The 16,844-nt window shown below is 40.3% G+C and overlaps 1 protein-coding gene across 2 annotated transcripts in view; it reads left to right on the top strand.

The window, feature by feature from the left end:
* The window catches only part of heatr5a (HEAT repeat containing 5a), a 169,328-nt gene that overhangs the window by 38,818 nt on the left and 113,666 nt on the right, over nucleotides 1-16,844 (top strand). For both annotated transcript variants that reach the window (XM_080202886.1, XM_080202887.1), the window contains exons 7-12: nucleotides 2,121-2,278; nucleotides 3,635-3,884; nucleotides 5,081-5,236; nucleotides 7,410-7,660; nucleotides 7,926-8,037; nucleotides 16,648-16,800. In XM_080202886.1, coding sequence (XP_080059012.1) covers nucleotides 2,121-2,278; nucleotides 3,635-3,884; nucleotides 5,081-5,236; nucleotides 7,410-7,660; nucleotides 7,926-8,037; nucleotides 16,648-16,800 — 1,080 coding nt within the window. The remainder of the gene's footprint in view (nucleotides 1-2,120; nucleotides 2,279-3,634; nucleotides 3,885-5,080; nucleotides 5,237-7,409; nucleotides 7,661-7,925; nucleotides 8,038-16,647; nucleotides 16,801-16,844) is intronic.

The following is a 16,844-nucleotide window of genomic DNA, read 5'->3' on the forward strand; positions in this document are numbered from 1 at the left end:
CTGAAAACAATGAGGAAATTGATATCAGCAGAGAAAAAGTATTGGAAATTTGGAAAACAAAAAATGACAAATTTCCAGAGACTAATGGCTTACACTGTAAGGTTCTGTAACAGATAACCATAGAGGTGACGGATATCCCAGCGAAGAATTTCCTAAATTCCTTGGATTTAGAAGAGAAATTGACAAATGTGGCTCTGCTTTTCAAAAAAGGAAGGAAAAAGAAAACCATGAAGTACTGACCACATAACCAAACATCAGTGGTTAGTGAACTGCTGGTATCTATTGTTAAAGAAGTCTTAACGGTGTACTTAGAAAAGCATAGTACAATTAAAACAAGTCAACATGGTTTTACTAAAGGGAAACCAGAAGAGAAAATGCTGGAAAATCTCAGCATGTCTGGCAGCATCTGTAAGGAGAGAAAAGAGCTGATGTTTCAAGTCCACATGACCCTTTTTCGGAGCTTTGATGAAGGGTCATCTGGATTCAATGTCAGCTTTTTTTTCTCCTTACAAATGCTGCCAGATCTGCTAAGTTTTTTTGCATTTTCTCTTGGGTTTCAGATTTCGGTATCCAGAGTAATTTGCTTTTACTAAAGAGAAATGCTATTTGACAAATTTATTTGAGGTTTTTGAGGATGTAACTATTGGGATAGGTAAAGGGGAATCAGTAGCATACCTGGATTTCCCAAAGGCACTTGATTAGGTGATAAACTAAGGGTTGAATATTTTAGCAAGGATAGAGGATTGATTAATGGTAGAAAGCAAAGAGTCGGCAATAACGGATCAAGTTGGCAGGCAGTGGATAGTGGAATGCCACAAGAATCAGTGCTGGGGCCTCAGCTGTTTATAACCTAGATTACTGACTTGGATGAAGAGACGGTGTAATGTATCAAAGTTTACTGATATCCACACACCAGCTTGGTTGTCAACTGTGGACAGGATGCAGAGAGATAGAGACAGGTTGTATGAATGGTAGCTAAAGTTTAAAGTTTTCAAGTTTGTTTATTTGTGCCCACAAATAGGCTTACATTAACACTGCAATGAAATTATTGTGAAAATTCCCTAGTCACCACATCTGGTGTCTGCTCAGATACACTGAGGGAGAATTTAGCATGGCCAGTGTGCCTAACCGGCAAGAGTTATAGATAAGGAGCGTGAAATTATTCAAGTTACAAAAATTCAATATTTTTAAAAGGTGAGAAACTTGTAAGTGCTTTGTTTAAAAAGACTTAGGTGTGCTCATACAAAGAATGCAGAAAGCAATTAGGAAGGCAAATGACATGTTAGCCTATACTGCAAAGGAATTGGAGTACAAGAATAAAGAGATTAAATTACAATTGGTGAGACCACATCTGAAATACTATGTGCAGTTTCATTGTCGGCAGCACAGCAAAAGTTCGTTAGATTGGTCCCTGTGCTGAGGATGTTGTCCTGTGATGAAAGGTCAAGTAAATTGGGCTCACGTTCCCTAGAGTTGAGAAAATGAGTGGCTATCTGTTTGATATAAACAAAATTCTGAAGGGGCTTGATTGGGTAGATGCCAAGAGAGTCTTATCACCGCTTGTGAAGTCTAAAACATGGGTAAAATCTTAGGCCAATTATTTGGGGCTGGGATGAGGAGAAATTAGCTAACTCAAATGGTTGTGACTCTTTGGGATTCTCTACTCCTGAGGGTTGTTAATGTTCCATCATTGATTATACTTAAGGCTGAGATAAACTGCTTTTAGACTTGTGACACTAATTTTAAAAAAAGCAGGCCTAACAGGCTAGATGGTCTACTTTTCTGACTTCTTGTGTTCTTGTATGTTGATGAAAGTTGGTTTGTTACAGTAAAAGTTTTAAGAAGTTAAATCTTGTCCATTGGATTTCTTCCTGTTGGCTTTGTGAGGGATTCCTTTTTTTAAACTTTGATCAGTCTCTGGAGATTGTAACTCCTGAAGCCAGAATTTGAATTCTAGTGTCTTGGTGTTGACCAACATGTTTTGCACTGAGTCTCTATTATTATAGATTCAACCTTCCCTATTCAATAAGCTAGAAATACGCGGGAAAAATATCTGCTGTGCGATAGCACACGAGTTTAATCCTTTTTTAATTAACATCTGTTGTTCACTTATCTCTCAGGTTCAAGGCAGGTTGTTCGTAAAGCTTCACTGGAGGAAGTAATGGACTTACTGGCTTCTGGCTTCTTGCGAGGAGGCAGTGGTTTCTTGCGTGTCAGTGGAGAGATGCTAAAAGGAGGCAGCTCTGTGAACCGGGATATTAGAATTGGAGTAACTCAGGTTAGAAATTACATTTGAATTTTGCCTTTGAGAATTAATGTGTGCAGTGCTTTGTTTTTATCATTTGAACATCTGATTTTTTTAATATACATTGAAGTATCAAATACGGTTGATGAATGTTATATAGGAATCTCTGGAATATTTTTAAATAATTGAATGAAAATTTGCTTTCTGAGATACTATTGTCACAAGCCTGGAACATTCTCCCTTTAAGCTTCTTGCTTGTCATCAACTTTATCACTTGAGAGGTCTTTCATTAAGATTGATGGAAGCTCGGGCATGATTTTGTGGTTGGTTTCAAATCAAATTTTCAGCAAATGATTCATCAGCTGAGTGGCGAGTCTTCAGCCAATTTGATTCACTCAATGTGACATCAAGAAATGGTTGAGTGCGCTAGGCAAACCCAAGACTCTGGGCCATTTCACTCCTGCTGTGCCCAAGACCGCAAGCAACTGCAAAAGGTTGTGCGGGTAGCCCAAACCATCACACAAACCAGCCTCCCATCTATTGACTCTGTCTACACTTCCTGCTGCTTTGGAAAAGCAGCCAGCATAATTAAGGACTCTACACACCCCGGACATGCACTCTCTTCCACCTTCCGTCAGGAAAAAGATACAAAAGTCTGAGGTTACGTACCAAGCAACTCAAGGACAGCTTCTTCCCTGCTGCCATCTGACTTTTGAATGGACCTATCTTGCATTAAGTTCATCTTTTTCTACACCCTATTCATGATTGTAACACTACATTCTGCGCTCCCTCCTTTCCGTCTATGAACAGTATCCTTTTCTGTATAGCGTGCAAGAAACAATACTTTTCACTTCATGTAATACATGTGAGAATAAGTCATATCATTCCTTCCTTTTAAACGTAAAATGGGCAAATCACTGTTGAAATGAACTATTCATTGTACAATATATAGCAGATACCACAAAAACTCAAGTAGAGTTTCTCGGCAATCCACTCCACTTGTATGGCCGATGTTTCCAGTTAAAAGCTCTTCCAAACTCAGATCATCCCAAGGTAGAATTCTAGTTTCTTCCTTCAAGGACATTGCTGATTCTCCACAAGCAATGCTGTCCAGTTAATGTGTTCTGCTTGTGCAATCTTAACATTAAGTAATTACAACTTTTCCTTGTGTAACTATTTCTGAGTCAAAAGGCATCACACCATGAACAAATGTAACAGAACTGAGCTACATGTAACCAATTTTTATGTTATGTAATATTTCAATGATTTTAAGATAACACACCACATGAATGATGGAAAGAAGTAATTAATGGCTTTGTGTAACATTACTCAAATATATTTTTTGGGTAATGAAATTAGAAGTTATCATTTTCACTGATTCTTTTTTAGGCCTATGTTGTTTTTATTTCTACACTGGGCGGTCAGTGGTTGGAACAGAATTTTGCTGCCCTATTTGCACATATTTTGGAGTTGGTGTCCCACCCAAAAGCTACTCAGACTCAGATCGATGCCATATGTTGTCGCCATTGTGTTTCATTTATCCTTCGAGCCTCAGTAGGAAATCTGCTTGGAGAGAAAGCTCAAATTGCTGCAGCTAAAGAGATCTGTCAGGCTGTGGGTAAACAGAAGAAAGCTGTAGGTATGAAACCAGAACTAATTCAGGTGAATGTTCATGTCAACCAAGAATTGCTTGTATGTCAAAGATATATTTTTGTACATGAACATATACACTTAGATATTCAGTTTGATACATTTATTGTGACTCTTACTACTGATATTCTGGCTGTACGTAGTGACTGCTTTTCAATTACATAATTTTGTGCTTCATATACTGCTGTTGATAATATCTGTATGGCAGTTAGTCAACCATGTTGTTGTAGATCTGGAGTCACGTAGACCAGATTAGTAAGGATGGCAGATTTCCTTCCCTAAAGGACATCAGTGAGACAGATGAGTTTTACAACAACTAATAGTTATATAGTTACCATTATGAAGATTAAATTTATTAATTGAATTTAAATTCCACCAGCTGTGGTCAGACTTGAACCCGTGTCTCCGGAGCAATAGGCTGGCTCTCTGGATTACCCCTCTGGTGACATTGTCAGGAGGCTACTGACTTCCCCCTAAATTTTCACTGATTTACTTTTATTTTCATCCCATGTTGCTTCAGTTTTTACGTGGGATAATGTATGGAACTTAATTGTAAAATCAATACCTCACCTTATATATTTTGCATACTGTTTGAATATCCACCTTTTACTTAACTATATCCTTAAGATTTCTTTGCACTGATTGGGTCTGTCTTACTATATTTTGTTGTTCACTAAAGGCCAAAATTTGATTGTTCAACAGAAATACCAATGCTTCAGTCAAGCAAGAAAAATGAAAAATAGACATTAGCTGAGTAAATTGTAAAAATGTTAAGGTTCAGATTTTTCAATTCACTGGATTGTTTGAGCTGTTGAACTCATTTTTTTCCCATAAATAATATGGATACGTTATCATATTTCAATTGTGAGAACACCACCACCCGGAGATACCCCTCCAACTCATTCACATCCTGACTGGGAAATATGTTCCTTCACTGTCACTGAGTCAAAATCCTGAATTCCCTCCTAACAGCACGGTGGTGTACCCATACCTCAGGGACTGCTGATGTTTGAGAAGGCAGTTCACCACTACCCTCTCAAAGGCAACTAAAGATAGGCAACAAATGCTGGCCTAGCTATCTACTCCCATATGTTGTAAATTCTTTTAAAGAAAGAGGAGACATGTTTTGTGTGATATGATCCTTTTGGTTTCTACAGTATTTTGAATTTTTATCTTTATTGCCAGATGCTGCAATGAGTGACAGTAATATCGAGACGAAGATGGGTACAATGGATGTGTCTGCCAGTCAACATGTGCTTGTCTGTGCCCTACAAGAGTTGGGCAGCCTAGTACAGGGCCTTGGTTCTACTGCTGCCCCACTGCTTCAAGATTCCACCATAGGTAATGTGACAAGAATTTCTGTATGAAGATGAATGCCTGTTGGTCTGTTAGTAAATCTCATACCATTAAATCTTAGCTGAAGTTGGTGTTATCCAACATTTTCATCTGAATATTAATGTTTTTGCAATGATTTCATTTTTTTCATTAGAGAATGTGGAAATGGCTTTGAGTTTGCTTTTTGTTAAGTTGAAGTTTTTTGCTTGACTGATGTCACAAGATTTGACCAGGTCCTTGCTGGTGCTGATTCAATGGAACTATATGGTCACTCATCCCAAAATAAATTCCATGATTTGCATATATTGTTGTACTACAAGGAACTAGATGTTATGTATGAGATTTCCTGAGTGGGATCAATAAAACAATGTATCAAGAAGCTGTCTTGTCTTGCACTAAACTTAATTCAGATTTTATCACCATGAAGACAGTTATTCCAAGCTGGTATAAAATTCGTTCAAGCCACTCTGTTACTTATTAACTTCTCCAACACTCTGTCATTACTTCTTATATTCATATTTAATTACTGAAACTAATTTTTGTGGACAATTTAAAACCATCATCAAGGAATGCCGTTTTACTCTGTCCTGCAGTTTGTTTATTTCTGCTCTACTATGAGAGGTGCCTAAAGGATGTTTTGTAATGTAAGTGCATTGCATCCAGATTAAGTTGCTATTTTTAAAAAAAAGTCCATTAACAGGTCATAATTAGGTACCACTCAGGGGAACTGAGTGCCATCATATGATTTTATACATACCATAAAAGTTGCACTGTTTCCCGTTGATCCGGAGATACGTAGGTTGGTGGTGTTGTGGATAGTTTGGAGGGAAGTCAGATGTTGCAGCGTGACATAGATAGGATGCAAGACTGGGCAGAGAAGTGGCAGATGGACTTCAACCCGGATAAATGTGTAGTGGTCCATTTTGGCAGGTCAAATGGGATGAAGGAGTATAAAATTAAGGGTAAGACTCTTAGCAGTGTAGAGGATCAGAAGGACCTTGGAGCCCGAGTCCATAGGACTCTTAAATTGGCCTCGCAGGTAGAGGATGTGGTTAAGAAGGCGTATGGTGTACTGGCCTTCATCAATCGAGGGATTGAGTTTAGGAGTTGGGAGATAATGCCGCAGCTTTATAAGACCCTAGTCAGACCCCACTTGGAGTACTGGGCTCAGTTCTGGTCGCCTCATTACAGGAGGGATATGGAAGTTATTGAAAGGGTGCAGAGGAGATTTACAAGGATGTTGCCTGATTGGGTGGCATGCCTTATGAGGATAGGTTGAGGGAGCTCGGTCTTTTCTCCCTGGAGAGACGAAGGGTGAGAGGTGACCTCATAGAGGTTTATAAGATGTTGAGAGGTATTGATTGGGTGGATTCTCAGAGGCTTTTTCGCAGGGCTGAAATGGTTTCTGTGAAAGGACACAGGTTTAAGGTGCTGGGGAGTAGGTACAGAGGAGATGTGAGGGGTAAGTTTTTCACTCAGTGGTGGGTGAGTGGAATCGACTGCCATCAGCGGTGGTGGAGGCAAATTCGATAGGGTCTTTTAAGAGACTTCTGGCTGAGTACATGGGACTTAATAGGATTGAGGGCTATAGGTAAGCCCAGTAGGTAGCTATGTGATCGGCGCAACTTATGGGCCGAAGGGCCTGTTTGTGCTGTAGTTTTTCTATTCTATGTTCTAACTACACAGTACATAATGTACCGTGAAATATATAAAAATGATGGTTGAATTTTCCAGTTAGCAATGGTTGCAATTAGTCCTGATCTTGAAGAAAGGCCAAGCAACTTCTCAGGTGTGGACCTCATCTTTTCTGCTGTTTGATCCTGATGCCAAACCAAGGGAATCTCCAGTTCTCCAAAACAGTAGCACTGCTAAGCAGCTTATCACATTAGCTTTCTGAAAATTCTTCAACAACAAGTGGAATACACTGCCATTGACTTTTTATACATTTTTCAGAGTATGTGATCACCTACAGTGATCTTCTAGGGAAGGCAGTAGATGTAAAATGTATCATTCAAAGTACAACAATATTTTGGGGTGTGGGGATGAAATATCAATTTCTATGAAAGGATGTGCTCAGCTCTCTGATCATCTTCATCTCGACTTGCCTCAGTGAAAAGCTGAAGTTGATTTTGTTTGAAAATGCAGGTGGAAGCTCTAATTTGTACATCTCTTTTGTCAGGTGTGCTGGACAAAGTCACTTCAGTGCTGCTCCATCCCAGTATTTCAGCTAGATTAGCTGCAGCATGGTGTTTGCGTTGTTTTGCAGTGGCCTTGCCATCTGAGGTTTCTCCTCTTCTGGATCGTTGCACTGAACGTCTCAGTGCTCTCAGATGTTCTCCTGAAGCAGTAACTGGTTACAGTTTTGCAGTAGCAGCACTGTTAGGAGCAGTGCAGCATTGTCCATTGGGTATCCCTCATGGGAAAGGAAAGGTATTGATTTTATTAACATTTATTTGGATGAGAAAAATTTGAAGAAGCAGAAATAAATTAATATCTGTTGGGTCAGAAGGAGATGCTGCCTTCCTTTTAGGATCTATACAGTTGCATATTAATCTTATTTTGTTTCTAAATATCGATTCTTTAGTCATTGAAGTAATTTCCCACTTATGTTTTAATTTATTATTTATATTGCATCTTTTAAAGAGTTGGTTTTTGTTCATGTACATATACCCACTTTTAAATTAATCTTTTACAGTTGATTATGGCTCAAGCAGAGGATTTTTTACGGACAGCAATCCAAAATAGTCGCCTCTCAATACAGCGCACTCAGGCTGGTTGGCTTCTATTTTCTGCACTTATGACGCTCGGTAAGATTGTTTAGTAATATCAGTGGGCAAAAACTAAATTTAATTAGTGCCAAATGATGAATTATTGGCATTTAGAACCATAAAACACTACAGCACAGAAGCAGGCCCTTCTCAGATGTGCCGAGCCATTTTTCTGCCTAGTCTCACTGACCTGCACCTGGACCATATCCCTCCACACCCCTCTCATCCATGTACCTGTCCAAGTTTTTCTGAAATGTTAAAAGTGAGCCTGCATTTACCACTTTATCTGCAGCTCATTCCACACTCCCACCACTCTGTGAAGAAGCTCCCCCCAATATTCCCTTTAAACTTTTCCCGCTTCACCCTTAATCCATCCCCTCTAGTTTTTTTTTTCCTCCCCTAGCCTCAGTGGAAAAAGCCTGCTTGCATTCACTCTATCTATACCCATCATAATTTTATGTATCTCTATCAAATCTCTCCTCATTCTTGTACGCTCTGGGGAATAAAGTCCTAACCTATTCAACTTTTCTCTGTAACTTAGTTTCTCAAGTCCCAGCAACATTCTTGTGAACCTTCTCTGCACTCTTTCAACCTTATTAATATCCTTCCTGTAATTAGGTGACCAAAACTGCACACATTACTGTAAATTTGGCCTCACCAATGTCTTATACAACCTCACCATAACATTCCAACTCTTTTACTCAATACTTTGATTTATAAAGGCTAATATTCCAAAAGCACTCTTTACGACTCTATCTACCTGTGATGCCACTTTTAGGGAATTATGTATCTGTACTCCCAGATCCCTTTGTTCTACTGCATTGTTCAGTGTCCTACCATTTACCTTGTATGTTCTACCTTGGTTTGTCCTTCCAAAGTGCAATACCTCACACTTGTCTCCATTAAACTCCATCTGCCATTTTTCAGCCTATTTTTCTAGCTGGTCCAAATCCTTCTGCAAGCTTTGAAAACCTTCCCCACCTGTCCACTACTCCTCCAATCTTTGTATCATCAGCAAATTTGCTGATCCAATTTACCACATTATCATCCAGATCATTGATATAGATGACAAACAACAATGGACCCAACACTGATCCCTGTGGTACACCACTAGTCACAGGCCTGCACTCAGGAGCAATCCTTCACTACCACTTGCTGGCTTCTTCCATTGAGTCAATGTCTAATCCAATTTATTACCTCTCCATGTATACCTAGCGACTGAACCTTCCTAACAAACCTCCCATGTGGGACCTTGTCAGAAGGCCTTACTGAAGTCCACGTAGGCAACATTGACTGCCTTCTGTTCGTCCACTTTCCTGGAAGCCTCCTTGAAAAACTCTAATAGATTGGTTAAACATGACCTACCACGCACAAAGCCATGTTGACTCTCCCTAATAAGTCCCTGTCTATCCAAGTATTTGTAGATGCTATCTCTTAGTACTCTTTTCAATAATTTACCTACTACTGATGTCAAATTTACAGGCCTATTTTTTTTTTCGAATTACTTTTTGAGCATTTTTGTAAACAACGGAAGAACATGAGCTATCCTCCAATTATCAGGCACCTCACCCGTGGATACTGACATTTTAAATATAGCTGTCAAGGCCCTTGCAATTTCAACACTAGTCTCCTTCAAGGTCCAAGTGAATATCCTGTCTGGTCCTGGGGATTTATCTAGTCTGATTTGCCTTAAGACAGCAAGCACCCTTTTAATCTGTATAGGTTCCATGACCTCCCTACTTGTTTGCCTTATTTCTGTAGACTCCATGCCAGTTTCCTTGGTAAATACGGATGTACAAAACCGACCACTCTGATCTTCAAGAGGACCAATTTTATCCCTTACTGTCCTTTTGCTGTTAATATACCTGTAGAAACTCTTAGGATTATCCTTCACCTTGACTGCCAAAGCAACCTCCTGTCTTCTTTTAGCCTTCCTGATTTCCTTCTAAAGTAGTTTTTTGCACTTTTTATACTCCTCAAGTATCTTAATTTTCCACGTTGCCTATTCATGTCATACATCTCTCTCTTCTTCTTCTTTACCAGAGTTGCAATATCCCTCAAGAACCAAGGTTCCTTATTCTTATTCACTTTGCCTTTAATCTTGACAGGAACGTACAAACTCTGCACTCTGAAAATTTCTCCTTTGAAGGACTCCCACTTAGTAATCACATCCTTGCCAGAGAACAGCCTGTCTCAATCTACGCTTTAGATCCTTTCTCATTTCTTCAAATTTGGCCTTTTTCCAGTTTAGAATCTCAACCTGAGGACCAGATCTATCTTTGTCCATGATCAAGTTGAAACTTAATGGCGTTATGATCACTGGAATCAAAGTGTTCCCTACACACACACTTCTGTCACTTGCCCTAACTCATTTCCTAATAGGAGATCTAACGTTGCAACCTCTAGTTGGTACCTATATGTTGATTTAGAAAATTTTACAAACTCTATCCCGTCCAGACCTTTAACAGTATGGGAGTCCCAATCTGTATGTGGAAAATTAAAATCCCCTACTATCACAACCTTATGTTTCCGGCAGTTGTCCACTATCTCTCTGCAGATTTGTTCCTCCAATTCTCGCTGACTATTGGGTGGTCTATAATACAACCCCATTAATGTGGTCGTACCTTTTCTGTTTCTCAGCTCCACCCACATGGCTTCGGTAGACAAGCCCTCTGATCTGTCCTGCCTGAGCACTGCTGCAACATTTTCCCTGATGAGCAATGCCACCCCCCCCATCCTTCATCCCTCTGCCTCTATCACGTCGGATTTATTTAATTGTGACTGTTAGCACTGGGAAAACTTTGCAAGATTCTTAATTATTTTAAAGACACTTTAGTCCGTGTGACCACAGTTGATGATTAAAAAGTGTAGAGAAGGTTCATCAAACGTGTTTTTGACACACCTGGCCTCTTAAATTTCCCTTTCTTCTCTAAAGTCATATTATTTTGCAGCAAAATCTTTTCAAAATGCCTCATTCGAATCCCTCCAGCTCCATTTTCTTCCTCCCATCCTACTGAAGCAGCTCTGATCGAAGTATTGAATGTTACTTTTTGCAACTGTTTCGCAAATGCAACGTTTTCTACAAAAGAGCATGCTTTGCTCCTTGACAACTGCCATTATCCATCTCCATAGAGCTATATTTGGTTTTTGTTTTGTCTAATCCATGCATGACCAATGTAACTCCAGTAACTTACCCCTCCACTGCGACCCATGGGCCTGCCTTTGTCTATTTTCTACCTCTTGAACATGATCTACAGATATTGGAGATGGAAGAGAAAGCAGGTTGAGACAGGGGAAATCAGATGCAGAAAGATTGATAGCACACATATCAAATAAAGAAATATGTTATTGGGAGAGACAGAATTGAAGTGAAGTACAGATGGAAGATGAGAGAAATGTTCTGGAAACAAAGATAAATAAGGAAAAATAATCAGAAATACGCACATGAAGTGAAACATTAAGGTATGTACTCTCCTAACTATAAGTCTATTCTGCATTTTTACCCTCCCATTTTTATTCCCAAACTTGGTCTTTCATCCCCTTACTATTCTTCTTACCATACCAGACTCCAAACCCATTCTATGTTACCCCTTCCTCTCACCTTGCACTATTTTCCTCTTTTACTGGCAACATTGTCAATTCAGGGCACCATGGTGGCAGAGTAGTTGGCACAACACCAGGAATCTGGGTTCAATTCTGGCCTTGGTTGACTGTGTGGAATTTGCACATTCTTCCGGTGTCTGCATGGGTTTCCTCCGAGTGCTCCAATTTCATCTCACAGTCAAAAGATGTGCAGGTTAGATGGATTGACCTGTACTAAATTGTTCCTCAGTATCCTACAATGTATAAATTAGGGGGATGAGCAGGGTGAATACATGGAGTTACGAGGATAAAGCCTGGGTGAGATGTTCTGTTGGAGAGTCAGTACAGGGATTCATAGATTCATAGAGGTTTACAGCGTGGAAACAGGCCCTTCAGCCCAACTTGTCCATGGCGCCCTTATTTTTTTTAAAAAACCCCTAAGCTAATTCCACTTGTCCGCGTTTGGCCCATATCCTTCTATACCTATTGTACCCGTGTAACTATCTGAATGCTTTTTAAAAGATAAAATTGTACCCGCCTCTACCTCCTACCTCTGGCAGCTTGTTCCAGACGCTCACCACCCTCTGTGTGAAAAAATTGCCCCTGTGGACATTTTTGTATCTCTCTCCTCTCACCTTAAACCTATGCCCTCTAGTTTTAGATTCCCCTACCTTTGGGAAAAGATATTGACTATCTCCCTTGTCTATGCCCCTCGTTATTTTATGGACCTTTATAAAGTCACCCTTCAGCCTCCTATGCTGCAAAGAAAAAAGTCCCAGTCTATTCAGCCTCTCCTTATAACTCTATCCATCAGGTCCCAGTAGCATCCTAGTAAATCTTTTCTGCACTCTTTTTAGTTCAATGATATCCTGTCTATAATAGGGTGACCAGAATTGCACACTGTATTCCAAGTGTGGCCGTAACAATATCTTGTAGAACTTCAACAGGGTGGTCCAACTCCTGTATTCAATGTTCTGACTGATGCAACCAAGCATGCCGAATGCCTTCTTCACCACTCTGTCCACCTGTGACTCCACTTTCGAGGACCTATGAACATGTACCCTTAGATCTGTTTGTTCTGTAACTCTCCTCAAAACCCTACCATTAACTGAGTAAGTCCTGCTCTGGTTTAATCTAGCAAAATGCATCACCTCACATTTGTGTAAATTAAACTCCATTTGCCATTCGTCAGTCCACTGGCCCAATTGATCAAGATCCCGCTGCAATTGGAGACAACCTTCTTTGCTGTCCACCATGCCACCAATCTTGGTGTCATCTGTAAACTTACTAACCATGCCCCTATTTTCTCATCCAAATCATTAATATAATTGACAAATAACAGTGGGCCTAGCACTGATCCCTGAGGCACACCGCTGGTCACAGGCCTCCAGTTTGAGAAACAATTCTACATAGAACACTAAAGCACAAACAGGCCCTTCGGTCCACAAGTTGCGCCGATCATATCTATACCTACCAGGCCATAGAACAATCTGTAACTTCCAATGCCATTAGATCCCATGTACTCATCCAGAAGTCTTTTAAAAGACCCCAGCGAGTTCGCCTCTACCACCACCGACAGCAGCCAATTCCACTCACTCACCACCCTCAGTGAAAAACTTTCCCCTAACATCTCCTCTGTACTTGCTTCCCAGCACCTTAAACCTGTGTCTTCTCGTAGCGACCATTTCAGCCCTGGGAAATAGCCTCCGAGAATCCACCCTATCTATACCTCTCAACATTTTATAAACCTCTATCAGGTCGCCTCTCAACCTTCGTCTCTCCAGGGAGAACAGTCCCAGCTCCCTCAACCTATCTTCATAAGGCATGCCTCCCAGTCCAGGCAACATCCTTGTAAATCTCCTCTGCACCCTCTCAATAGCTTCCACATCCTTCCTGTAGTGAGGCGGCCAGAACTGCGCACAGTACTCCAAGCGGGGTCTGACAAGGGTCCTATAAAGTTGCAGCATTACCTCCCGACTCCTAACCTCAATCCCTCGATTAATGAAGGCCAGTACACCATACGCCTTCTTGACCACATCCTCCACCTGCGAGGCCAATTTAAGAATCCTATGGACCCGGACCCGGACCCAGACCCCAACCCAGCTAAGACTCCTACCCTTGGTATTGTACTCCTGCATCCTGTTGGTCCTGCCAAAATGGACCACTACACATTTATCCGCGATATTCTACATACAAAAGCCAATTTTGTATCCGTTTAGATATCTCACCCTGGATCCCGTGAGATTTAACTTTATGCAACAACCTACCATGTGGTACCTTGTCAAAGGCCTTGCTAAAGTTTATGTAGACAATATCAACTGCACTTCCCTCATCTACCTTCTAGGTTACGCCTTCAAAAAACTCAATCAAATTTGTGAGACATGATTTTCCACTCAGAAAGCCATGCTGACTGTCCCTAATCAGTCCTTGTGTTTCTAAATGCCTGTAGATCCTGTCTCTCAAAATACCTTCCAACAATTTACCCACCACAGATGTGAGGCCCACTGGCCTGTAATTCCCAGGCTTTTTCCTGCAGCCCTTTTTAAACAAAGTTACAACATTTGTCACTCTCCAATCTTCAGGCACCTCACCCATAACTATTGATGATTCAGATATCTCTGCTAGGGGACCCGCAATTTCCTCCCTAGCCACCCCACAATATCCTGGGATATACCTCATCAGGTCCCAAAGTCTTGATGTGCTTTAAGACTTCCAGCATCTCCTCCTCTGTAATATGTACACTCCTCAAGACATCAATATTTAATTTCCCAAGTTCCTAACATCCATGCTTTTCTCAACAGTAAATACTGATGAGAAATATTCATTTAGGATCTTGCCCAACTCTTGTGGATCCGCACATAGATGACCTTGTTGATCTTTAAGAGGCCCTACTCTCTCCCTTGATACTCTTTGCCCTTTATGTATTTGTAGAAGCTCTTTGGATTCTCCTTTGCCTTATCTGCCAAAACAATTTTGTGTCCCCTTTTTGTCCTCCTGATCTCTCTCTCAATTCTACTCCTACACCCCCTGTACTGTTCAAGAGATTCACTTGATCCCAGCTACCTATGCAAGTTATGTTCCTCTTTCTTTTTCAGTCCACTTCTGCACTGGGATTCTGTAATTCTAATCCTTTACTATTTCTCTTCCTCAAACCTGTTTGACGTAAAAGCTAAACTTTTTCGACTACTCAAGTGACGTTCCAGAGGACATGTCATTTGATTCTAATTTTCCAACTTGCATTAAAATCTTATTTTCAGCAGTTCATTTTTACCTCATCATCAGGCTGGAGATGGAGTTTGCATTGGTCACTTAATTTGGAATGTGGTATATCTGACCACAACTCACTAATTGGTTCACATGTACACCATACATATCCTGAATACCAAGATAGATGTGATAAATTGTTTTATTCTTTCAAATTTGTCTGTGTCTGTGAAGATATAGCTGGGGTGAAGGAAAACCCTTTCGGACTGCAGAATTTGTTCTGGCATCTCTTCTTTGTCCTTGTACGTTGGGATTCAGCCTCGTTCATCTCTATGCTCTCAATGATATTTGCACTATATTTGACATAGATTTCATGCTGTTGTGATATCCCTGCACATTTTTCATAATATTTAGAAATGAACATCACAGACCATTTATGTTTCTTCAGAAGGACATAGCAACCTCATTCTTGACTGTGTTAGCATAGGACAGTCGTTCAACCTCAGACTGCCAATATCCAATGTATGTAAATAAATCTCAACTTCAAAAAATAATGAAAGTGTTGTGTATATACTTTTTTAAATGTTCACCAACTTAACTTCAACTAGATCAATGCAACAAGTACACATTTCACTCAAGAATGCAACATGCTGCCGTTTTGTTATTGCAGCAAACTCCAATACTTCACTAAATTAACAGCTGCAGTTCTGGAACTACTATTCCCAGTGGGATATGAGTCTCCTGTGTGTGTGCCAGCTAGGAAATGACTGCCATTGCGCAGTTAGTCTTCAAGTTCTTTGTGCTGGGATCAATGGCTCAGCACACAAGCACAGTAGGAAAGAAAATGAAGTAGTGAAATGGTGCAAATTGCTGGTTAGATAAACTGGAACCAGAGTACTATGAGAGAGAAAATATCCCAGCAAGGGGGACTGGAAGAAGGTCCCGAACCAGAGAATGGTATAGAAAGAGATTCCTGAAGACAGTCCCGGGTAAAGGACAAGGGCAGAGATCAAGAACAGATCATGTTACGTAAAATTGAGAGCAGCGAACAGAGGAAAAAAAGCCCAAAGTTAAACCTGCAGGGATCAAACAGTGGTGTTCCTGGCACAACCAAAGTTCTGAAAGTGTTCTTGGAAGTTGAAGTGTCAATGTACTTGGAGATCGAAGGCAAATTTGAAACCATGGAGCTTGATTCTTGTTGAAGCCTTCAGAGTGGAAGAGACTTGTGGAGAGAATGCCAAGGCAAGTTCTTAAATGTGGAGATTGGAAACCCTTATGATGAAGTCAAGAGTTACAGTGAGATTGGTTTGCTCAGTGTGACATGTTGGGTTGTTGAGAAGTCCATAGAATCTCCTTTAGTTGCATCGGTCACTTAATTTGAAATGTGGTATGTCTGACCACAGCTCGCTAATTGGTTCACGTACACCATAAATATCCTGAATACCAAGATAGATATGGTAAATTGTTTTATCTTTTCGAATTTGTCTGTCTGTGAAGATATAGCTGGGGTGAAGGAAAAGTGAATATTTGAATAATTCTTTTGTTTGTATTGAGATCTTTCAAACCTTTCTGTCAGATGTAATATAGTTTCATCATGTTTAAAAAATGTTTTGTTCTTTTTGTCAAAAGTTCATCAGACTCGTGAATTTGTTCAGTGACCTACCTCCAAGGTTTCTTGAAAAAAAAGTTAGGATCCGTCAAAACTCTGGGATTGGACTTGTCCAGTAGTAACATCAGCCAGAATCATCATGTATCCAAATTTACATTGTTACAAATTTTAGCATTGATTAAACTTATTTGGTCAAACCCATCACTTTCAGTTTTTCAAATTGACCCTTTTGTATGATCAATTTGTAATTTGAGGACCAGCAGTCATTCGCCATCATCTTCCAAGAATTCTGTTGCTTTGGAAAAGTGTATTCCCACAATCCCCAAAGGACTGGGAAACAGAGAGGAGTCGTGGGGACTGCTTCACGTGGCAGGTGACACTGGAGGAACGTGCGGGAGCTCTCTGTGGTAAGATATTTGTAATCAATAGTCTGCTTGAATGTGAATTCTCA

This window comes from Carcharhinus amblyrhynchos, chromosome 14 (genome assembly GCF_965287045.1).
Source record: "Carcharhinus amblyrhynchos chromosome 14, sCarAmb.v2.hapA, whole genome shotgun sequence".
NCBI lineage: Eukaryota > Metazoa > Chordata > Chondrichthyes > Carcharhiniformes > Carcharhinidae > Carcharhinus > Carcharhinus amblyrhynchos.